Source organism: Daktulosphaira vitifoliae, unplaced genomic scaffold (genome assembly GCF_025091365.1).
Source record: "Daktulosphaira vitifoliae isolate Bord-2020 unplaced genomic scaffold, ASM2509136v1 Scaffold_2, whole genome shotgun sequence".
Lineage (NCBI taxonomy): Eukaryota > Metazoa > Arthropoda > Insecta > Hemiptera > Phylloxeridae > Daktulosphaira > Daktulosphaira vitifoliae.
Genome location: NW_026099573.1, coordinates 22,813,471 through 22,824,540, shown reverse-complemented (window position 1 = coordinate 22,824,540; position 11,070 = coordinate 22,813,471). Strand labels below are relative to the sequence as shown.

Below are 11,070 nucleotides of genomic sequence, written 5' to 3'. Positions count from 1 at the left end.
TATTTATAAATGTGACATTTAGTACTGCATACAATATTGTATATCTATGTTCTCTATAAACATCATTGATATAGTTTTCGTTATCAGTGAACAACATAGATAAGAGATTTATTTCTCTAGTTCACTCACGTGGGCTATTTATTTTATAATTTGTCAAGTTTATTCAAATAGTTGAGTTTAGACTAGTTAAAATGGCTGAATACGTACAAAGAAGAAAAGAAGACATGATTGTCGAAATTAATCTTCTTGAAATTCTATTCAAGAAGTCAATTGTTAAGTAAGTTATTTATATTATTAAATTTTTCATAATTTTAAATTAAATTTGTGTTTAGACGCATTGTCCATCAAAGAGAAAAATTTGAGTACAGAATGATGCGTCGCAACAAACAAAAATCAGATTTTACCCAATATATTGTATTCTTAAAGTCTGTTATGAAAAAAATACAAAAAGTATGTATTATTATTATTACATGCTCTTATTTACAATGTTAAAATTTTTATGTTATTATTATTTTATCATAGTCTTAATTCATTAATGTATTTTTTATTTATTAGTTGGGATTAGAAAACGCAGAGTCTTTAAAACTGATTGAACAACATATTAGTCGCATAAACACCATATATCGAACAGCACTCAAATATTTTAAAGATGACATTTCTCTGTGGAAGGAATATATAAAATTTTTAGTCAAAGCAGTATGAATTTTTATATTTTATCGTTAATTCATACCTTTGTTAACATTTCAACAAAAAAAATTAAATTTTTTATATTTTTTACTTAGAAACGCTTTAGATTGTTGCAATATGCAATTGATAGTGCATTATTATTACATGGTCACATATCTGATGAAATATATGTTTTTGCTATAAGACAAGAATTTTTAGATTTAAAAAATATTCAAAAAGCCAGAGAGTTATATACAACAGGCTTACGGTTGCATAAAAAATCTTCATCATTATATTTAGAAGCATTTGATATAGAACTTACTTACTCAGAAATTCTTACCCAAACTGTTATAAAGAAAAGTATTATTAGGTAATATTACAATTAATTATTTAACTAATATATATTTTTATTCAGAACAAGTATACAAACCAGATGATCCTGCCTTGAATGGATCTATTGCTAAAGCCATATTCTTGTCTGCAATTGATAATGTGGCCAATGACTTCAGTCTCTTTTTTAAAATGTATCAAAAAACAAAAGATTACAATTTTGCTTCATACCTTAATGAAGAAATAAGAAAGTAATTAATTTATTAAAATTTATTTTTGATAACAACATTGAAAATATATGGTTTTTATGGTTTGCTAACAAATATATTTTATGATGGTGTGTGAATAGAAGAGTATGAATCCATTGTCAAAGTTGTTTAGGTTTCTAGCCTTCTTTTTTGTATGATTTTTAACTCACAGAATGTTTTATATGATGTTGACTGTAGAATTTATTAAGTAATAGCTCTATTTAATAATTATTTTAATCCTAGCTTATCGTAATTTTTAAATTTTATAACAATAATTTCATTTGTAACTGGTATGCTAGTATTACACCAATAAAAGTATTCATTTAATAATTTTCTATTTGATTGTTACAGGGAAAAACAATAATAACTTATTTTTCTTGATTTTGATTTTATGATTTGATTCTACTTCATTAGTAAAAGTTTCAAAAATTAAAGCCTATTCGGTCAAAAATATTTTCATCTTGTTAATACTAAATTTATACTATTTTTATTTTATTACTAAGGTAATAGCAATTTAGAACTTTATTGTTGCTTTTTTGAAAAACTAAAAAAATGGACTGTTTTTCCACTGTACCCTTAATTTAATTACATAAATATAGTAACAGGTTTTATTTTTTCACTTTTGAAAACTAATTCTTAAAAAAACATTTATCTATTTTAATTTCTTTTAATAATTAATAAAACCTTTAACAAGAAAACATTCTAAAAAAAGGAATAAAAAATCTCAATTCAATAACTAAAAAAATAATATTTTAAATAATCGCTCTATTATTTTTGGTTAACACTATTCAAATAGAAACTTTTCATTAACTTATTAATAATTTTTAAGTTATTATTAGTAAAAATTACACTAAATAAATAAGCATGTTTCTTAAGTAAAATTAATTCAATTTTTTTTATAAATATCTTATAAAAATATTATTATTATTATTATTTATTTTATAATATCATTTTAGCTTTTTGCAAACAAATTTTAGTTCAGATCCTATTTATTGGAATACCATTGCTAATAACGAACTCAATCATCCCAAAAGACCAGAAAAACTCAGAATAAAGTAAGATATATGCTTACAAAATTAATAAAATCATAAATAATTGGTTATTCATTTTTTTTTTTTTTAATAGTGTATAAAATTTTTATTTGTTAACTACTATTTTATATAAAATTTTATAATTTAATATCTAAAAAATTTTACCAATTTATTTTTATAACACAAAGTTGTATTTTTAATTTAATTTAAATTTAACATAACATAACATTTTCTTATTTCATAATGCATAAAGATTGTCTTTAATATAAACATATAAAGTATTTAGTAAGTAAGAAATGTGTTTCTGTTGTTCTTGTTTGTAACAACTGACCTGTTTGCTTACTTACCAAACACTCTGTATATAAATATAATGTGTATATTTTTACAGAAACTGTTTAGATAAATATGATGAAGCACTGTCTATAGTTGATACTGATGAAATGTGGAATTTATATTTAAACACTTTACTTCAAATAACTTCTGATACAAATAAAACTGAAGCGTATAAAAGAAATTTATTAAGACATTCCATGTTTAATGCTCATGCTAAGAATCGGTTAAAGCCTATACATTATGTTCAATGGGTAATTATATCGCTCTGTTATTTATATTAATAAATAATTATTTTATATAATTTTAAATTACTACCGGTTGATTAAGATTTATTTCATCATTAAATAAATAATAACAGTTAGTTTAATGACCATAAAGTTTTTACTTATTTTGTAAAAATGTGAATTATAATATTTCTCAAATGACTGAAATGGAAGTCCTAATAATGACTATTTTAAAATTTACAAGGTTTTTCTAATACAATAACAGATTTATATATATTTGATATGTATATATTTAATTATAATATAATAGTTTTAGTAACATATCATTATAACAAAAATTGTGACACACTTATTTGTGATATGTATATGTATTGGTTCAATACAAATTTAAAATGTATTCATAATTTTTAATTTTATTGTTATTTGTATGAATAGGTGTCATAATAATTTAATTATTATTGATTATAGGTTAATAAATCAAAATCATCAATCACAAATGAAATATTAGAGTGGGCTCTCGAAAAATATCCAAATGATCCTAGTATTTTAGAAGTTAAAATAAAAAATTTAGTTGAAAGTGATAAATTTGGTGCTTATGAAATTTTTAAACAACACATGAATCTTATGTCTGTTAATGTTTGGCTTTTGATAACTGAAAAAATCATTGAAGAGCCTCAAGCAAAAGAAATTTTTGAAATTGTGTTTAGTGACATATCTGAATGTGATGAAGAAGTGAAAAAAAAACTGGGTAGTAGTTATTTATATTGGCTTAGCCGAAATAATTCATTAGAGTGCACACGTAATGCTTTTCAAAAATTAATCATGAGTACTGGAAGAGATTCCAGTTTATGTAATACAATTATTAAAATTGAAACAGAACAGGAAAAAATGGATATTCATAAAATTAGACAACACTTCATAATAGCTTGTATGCAATTTGGTAAAACAGATAAAGGTACTTATTTTTCATTATTTATCCATGTATAAATTAAGTATTAAGTAAACCTAAATTACATGTTAAACTTTTTAATATGAATTAGAATATTAACATTATTTTAAACATTATTATGGAAAAATTAAATTTTTAATTTATTTTTATGTAAGCTTAATAATGCTATTAAATTATGTATTATTATTTTTTTTAAGAACTGTGGATGGACAGAATATTATTTGAGCTTAAGTATGGATCACCAAAAACCGTATCAAATGTTTATCATGAAGCCTTAACCACTTTGAATAATGAAGAATCTGATGAGTTTGTTGAATTATACACTAAGAAAATTTTAAATTATAATAAATAGTATGGTAATTGAAATATGTGTACATATATATATTAACAGTAAAAAATTTACCTACTTGAAATTATTTTTGTGTTATTGTCTCAATTAAGTATTAATTAAAACAAACTCTTAAAAAGTACAACTATTTCCAATAAATTTAAGTATATATACAAAATGATTAATTTATTATTTACCATTAAATTTTTAATCAAGTAATAATAATTTTGAAAAAAAAAAATATTGATATTGTTTATAAGTATAATGGTTTTTAAATAATTAAAACTTTTTATCTGTATCACTATCTATGTATTACAGATATTCTATCTGTAATAAGAGTATCAACTATATTTTTTTGAATGGCAACATACATATCAAACTAGTTCATATAATAGAAAATGATCCCACTAAAAAAAATTATTGGTTGACAATAACTTTTGAACCACTATTTTGGAAGTTTTAACATTTTTGTAAATATGCAGTGAATATTTTTAAATTATAGACTGAAAAGGAAATGCTGTTTATGTTATATTAATCATTATGCATTTCTTTCTTGTGATACTAAAAATATTCGATACGTATATTGCTATTTAAAAAATTAAGTTTATACCCATATAAAAGACAAGGAAAGGTTTTTAAATTATTTAACCGGTTAAGAATTGAAAAATAAATACTACTAATGCTAAAATAAATTCTCAAAATTATTATTATAGAAGAAAACTAGTGGTCAACATTAAATTAATCACTCTGTGTATTTTTATCACCAATCTAATATAAAAATATAACTATATCACAGGTTATTTTTAATCCAATCATATTAAATAAAATAATAAGATTTATTTTAAAATATAAAATGTATAGTGTAAATGAGCCACATATGAAAATCACACATTAATTTACCAATACTACAAAGTGATAATGAAATTAATAGGCTATATAATGTAAGAAAATATTTACCCCACCATTTTGGTTTATTTTTCCTAAACTTATTTGACTTATGTTTATCTTTAATCGATATAAACATAGCTGTTAGTCGTTGCATATTGATTAAAATTTTTGCTACATTCTTTTCATTTGCATAATTTTTTATAGTTTTGAAGTATTCATTTATTATTAGTTGTATTTTAAAATATTGCTTGTCAATATACATTTTATTGTATTTGTTTATCCTATCATTCAAGAGTTGTTTTCGAGCATTTGAAACATGCAACTGAAGAATTGTTAAATTTCGTATAACTTTGTTTATTTTGGCAAAATCATTTGTGTTTTCTAGATTATTTATGAACTGTTTATTGATGTTAGAGCTATTGGTTTTACTTGATGCAAATATATTCAAAATTCCACTTGTATTTTCTTTGAATCTATAAACCGTATTTTTTTTAAATTAGTTTTTGTTTATTAGTATAAATGCGAGTTTATCCATTATTTTTAAGTTCTACTGCAATTTGAATCATGAAAATGGGGTTTTTAAATTGTGAACAGAGGTTATTTTCTACTTTAATTTAAGCATACTTATAAATGTATCCATTTTCAAATAACAAGGGAGGTATAGAATTTTAAAACACAACTTAAATTTTTAATCACTGTGTTTGTAGGTTGTATTAAATTTCAAGTAAATTTATTTATGAAAAAGGGATGATAAATATAAAAAAGGTTATAATTGTTGATGTTTTAATTAACTTTCTGATGCAGTGTTATATGAATATAATTTTGTACATACTGAACTTTAGGCATTTTATTCCATTCGGATACATTCAAATATTGAGCATGCATATTGCTTTTAAAATAAGTTTTCTTTCAACCACTATATTATTATGAACTACCAATAAAAATGTATTAATGTTTTCAACAGTTTAAGTTTAAAAATTGTATAATTATGAAAACATTGAATTGCATATTTACCTAATGTAAAATTGTTAAAATATTAATTGATACATATACACATAAAAATCTGTGTATCAGATTACTATGTATACTTAAACATAAAATTAATTTAGCCAGTAAGATAAAAATATATACTATAGTATATTTTATTTCATAGATGAGACAACAGCAGATAATTTATAATTGTTTGTTATTTAAATGTTAATAAATAAATTTAAAATTAAAGAGAAAATAAAGCAATATAAATTAATTTATAAAATACACAATTTTTTTTTTTTTTGTAAAACAAAATAAATCCTTAAAAATAAAATATTTCTGGAAATCAATCTTTGAAATTCAATAAATTTCAATGAGCCAAAAAGGTATGTCAAATCCTTTTTTTTTCTTTCGCTTTAATCGACTTAATGTGGAACGCCCTGGAACTGCCGTGAGGCATTGCTTCAGGGAGGCCTACGTCGCCTAAATATCTTACCACCGCGTTGTGATACGGCCCAAATTTACTGTAGAGCATCTGTCAAACCCAACAGAATCTAACGCGACGAAATGCAGCACCACCTACTTACTAAAAATCTTCTTATATGTTTACTCTATTTATATATATATAAAACGGATGAATTTCCCCTGAAAATCAACCATGTCATGTTGAGCGTATTGAACACCACAACGTATTTTAACAATCTACAATGGAATCGCTAAAACAAAAATTGCAGTCAGGTGAGGAACTCATACAAATCAGGTGGGCAATGCTAAAAACAAAATGCGGAAGAATCGTTACTAAAGCGATGGCTACACTTTTGTCCTTCGCCACCCCCGCCTAATCCATACGGACCGGGGTCGAGGGATTTACAATTCACATTTCCAGGCGCTCGTAAAAAAATATAATATTAACCATTATTCAACTTTCAGTACAATAAAAGCTTCCTTGTAGAACGTTTTAACAGAACTTTAAAAACAAACATGTATCGGGAATTTAGCGCCAGAAGTTCTCAAATATAGGTTAATATACAGTGGACTCCCGGTAATCTGGCCCCTGGTTAATCCGGCGCCCCTTGTAATCCGACATGTCTATAATTATTGGATATTTTTTTTACAATCTTCGCTAATATAGATAATGCATGATTGAACAGGTTACAATTGTGCCACCGCTATTGTGCTCAAAGTATAGATTCTTTGTTAACTGTTTATTCATTGTGTATTACGTATACGTGCCTAGTAAATTATGTCGTCACAAGCCCAGAAGTGAAAACACAAAACACTGACAATTAAAGAAAAATATGATATTTTAGACCATTTAAATCGTAATGAATCTTTTAGTAGTTTAGCAAGTGAATACAGCATAGGCCGATCTACAATTTATGATGTTAAAAAAAATCATGAGAAGATTAAAAACTTCGTATCAACTACTGACTGTGGGACAGACAAGAGACAAACAATCAAGAAAGCTGAACATCCAGAAGTGGAAGAAGCTTTGTACATGTGGTTTTATCAGGAAAGAAATAGGTATGCTCCAATTTCAGTACCCATGTTGGCCATGAAAGCTAAGTTTTTTTATAAGGAAATTATAAAGATGATTTTGTGGCTAGCGAGGGATGGTTAGAACGTTTCAAAAGTCATCATTGCATACGATTAATAACTATATCAGGAGAGAAAATTTCTAATGATGAATTCTAAAAATGTTGGTCGTTGGAAAGTCTAATAAACCACGTGCATTTAAAAACATTGATTTGCCTATACACAATTATGGTCAAAAAAGTGAGTGAATGACAAAAGACCTTTTCAAGAAGTGGTTTGATGAATGCTTTGTACCAGAAGTTAAAAAATGGTTGAAAAATAATAATTTTCCTCAAAAAGCGTTATTGCTTATTGATAACGCTCCCAGTCATCCGTCTGAAAAAGAACTGACAACTGAGGATAAATACATCACTGCAATGTTTCTTCCACCAAGCTGCACTGCACTGATAAAACCAATGGATCAACATATCATTCAGTTTCTCAAGCAAGATTATAAGAAAAATCTACTTCTGAAAGCTGTATCAAAAGATCAGCCAATAGAAAAAATTTTAAAATAATTCAATATGAAAGATTTGGTTTTTGCTCTTTGTCAATCGTGGAATGCATTACCTTCGTCAACTATTACATCGTCTTGGAAAAAGTTATGGCCGGATATAGTCACCAGTCCTAGAAACGATCCGCAAATCAGTGTAACTTCGGAAGTAATAGAGAAAGTTGCTGCTGAAACACAGATAAGATCGCAAGATTTGGAAATCTGGTACTATGGATTGGATAAGAAGGAAAATATTTTTTATGAAATGTCTGACGATGAGATTATAAAAGAGATATCTAGTAATACAACCATAAATCAGGAAGATGGCGACGACGTAATTGCAACTACTCCACAAGCGATAGGACAAGATGCAGCTTACATTGTAATTGTATTCCTTGATGTAAAGTTATTATTTTTTGTAAGTTCTCTAGCAACGTTAATTTTATAATAAAACATAAGCTTTCTATTGTGTTGTTTAATTTACTTAAGTCGACATTCATAATGAAGCATGATTTTTACTTCATACCAGGGCCTGTTAAGACCAAATCTTATCTTTGGATTTATGATTTTTCGAATTACAAGGTACTCTTTTGTTAAAAGTTCCGGACTATAGGAAGTCTTAGGGAATACTCTATAATCCGACAAATTCGATGGTTCGACGCTGACCTGCAAAACGTTTGTCGGATTACCGGGAGTCCACTGTATTACATTTTTTGATCGAAAAATATAATAACAGCAAACACCGTACGATTGACACCTATACGGGGAGACTTTAATCTGCTATCGGTAAAGTTAACTCATAAAAATATTTTAAAATCAAAAGCCAAATTCAAAATCGGGCAAAAAGTGCAAATATCTATTCATAAAACTTTATTTATTAAAAGATATATGGCTAATTGGAGTAGTGAAACAGCAGACGGTTCTTTTAACTAAAGTAAATTATTCAAATTAATTAAGTTTTGATTATATCAATTGTAGACTCTTTTTAAACACCAAAAGTTACTTAGAAATTAGTACTATATTTTTTTTTATGTGATCTTTTACGAAAAAATATCGAGCATTACTGATAAATTTATTAAAAATAGTAATTATAAAATTTCCCGACTGAATATTAATCTTAACAATACCATTTATTTAATTCTCATAAAATTTTCTATTTAATGATATCAATTTTAAACTTGCAGTTGAGTTAAAAATCATGGTAATAAATTTTAGCTATGTTAAATCTCGTTTTTAACTAAATATTAATAATATCAAAAATTAGTGGTGATTTAATTCCTATAATAAATATTTATTCATATATTATACTTAAAAATCAAAGAACTGCTAATTAGGAATAATGAAGGAAATGGGAATTAATTTTGTATTTGAAAGAATAACTCACTAATTTTATAAAATTAAACATTATCTTCAGATTTGCATTGAAGCGTTTTTTATGATAGTGATTTTAATCACAATCAAACATTATCCATATTTATCCCAACTATCCCACATCCATATTGTCCCGCGATCCCACTGTGCTACCGTTTTTTAAATATGTTTTAATAAAAAATAAAAAATTTTAATAAAAACTCCAAATCTACAAATCAAACAAAAGTTGTAATTTTTTTTTAATACTGATACTAGTATTCGTTCAGTTGCCGATAGTCATAATCTAAATGATGGTTTGAATAGATTTAATAACTATTGTAAAATAGTTATTATGATTAAAATAGTTATTATTATTAAAATAGTAAAGATATATGGTTTACATCTTGTAGCGTTACGCTACGGCTTTAGCATTGGTTGACAGTTGCAAGAAAGTCCGCTGGACAGCGCTGTTTGACAACCCTTACTTAAAAAAAATGTAAATTAATGTATTTATTATTTTTTATTTTTTAATATATTTATTGTAATGATTATTTTATGTTACATATCTGTCTTAACGAGAACTCGAAAATAGGAAATTACAATACGCTTTTGTTTTTTGAAGGGTATTTAAAAAATAAATAATATGTGGGCAATCGTTCTACACTACTCAGGTGGTGACGGGTAGCATAAAGTACACCGTCACAGCTTGACAAATGTTTCTCAAAGAATTTAAATAGTTATCAATAGTTCTTCTTTTCTTTGAGTCGTTTTACTAGTAAGCGCAATATTAATTGCCAAACTAGTCTTCATTCATTCATCTTTCCATTGAGTAAGTTTTCTTTACTTTTTCCTTTCATATTAACTCTTATTACATATAGTGATAGGCAATAATCGAATGATTAGTAATCGAGACATTTTCATAATCGAGTGAGTCTCTCGAAAAATCACTCGAAGTTAAAATCGTCTGCTCGTAGGATCAGAATAATCAACTATTATTATTTATCGAGAGAATCGAAATATGAATAAATATACCTATAGTAAATAATTATTAACTTAATTTTGCTTTTTTTATTTGTTGGTGTTTATTTATAATTAATATATTAAGCTATAATTTAGGAATAATAATAACAATAATATATTAATAATGCATTATTAATAAGTGCTTTAAATAAAAGACAAGTTGTTATTTTTTTTATTTAATAATTATTACCTATATTTTAAAAAAACCGATAACAAATTTAAAAATAAAAACTTAAGATAAGGTAGCAATAGCCTGCTTGACCATCATAATTAAAACACCTAATTCCACACCTAATTGATTTTTCATAAATTCACAACTAGTGAGAGAATCAGAACTCAGTATTTTAGCCAGTTCAGGACAAAACTTTGTTCTAATCGTCACATACTTCCCAAAAATGTGTCAGATAAGGTGTTGCCATGAGTAGCGATTGAACGAGTTGAAAATAAGAAGACTCGAAGTCAACAATTTAATAATAATTCGACTATAATTTATGCTAAATAAAAACTTAAAAATAGTATTCTCTCGTTTCATCGTTTCATGGACATCATTCGAAATAACTTTTATTCGATTATATACATTTCAAGATCAAGAAATCATTGTTTTTATAATAAACGAGAAATCATTAGAAATAATCACTCGATTATAGAATAATCAATATTATT

The 11,070-nt window shown here is 25.4% G+C and overlaps 2 protein-coding genes across 2 annotated transcripts in view; one reads left to right on the top strand and one right to left on the bottom strand.

The window, feature by feature from the left end:
* Positions 1 to 11,070, bottom strand: part of LOC126899563 (putative serine protease K12H4.7) — a 156,470-nt gene that overhangs the window by 65,839 nt on the left and 79,561 nt on the right. The gene's annotated exons all lie outside the window — the stretch shown is intronic.
* LOC126899560 (U3 small nucleolar RNA-associated protein 6 homolog) lies at positions 89 to 4,197 on the top strand. Its single transcript, XM_050674592.1, has 9 exons — positions 89 to 277; positions 333 to 450; positions 556 to 696; positions 783 to 1,026; positions 1,082 to 1,247; positions 2,201 to 2,299; positions 2,664 to 2,859; positions 3,301 to 3,787; positions 3,979 to 4,197. Exons 1-9 carry the CDS (start codon positions 192 to 194, stop codon positions 4,131 to 4,133), a joined length of 1,692 nt encoding a protein of 563 aa, XP_050530549.1. The 5' UTR covers positions 89 to 191; the 3' UTR covers positions 4,134 to 4,197.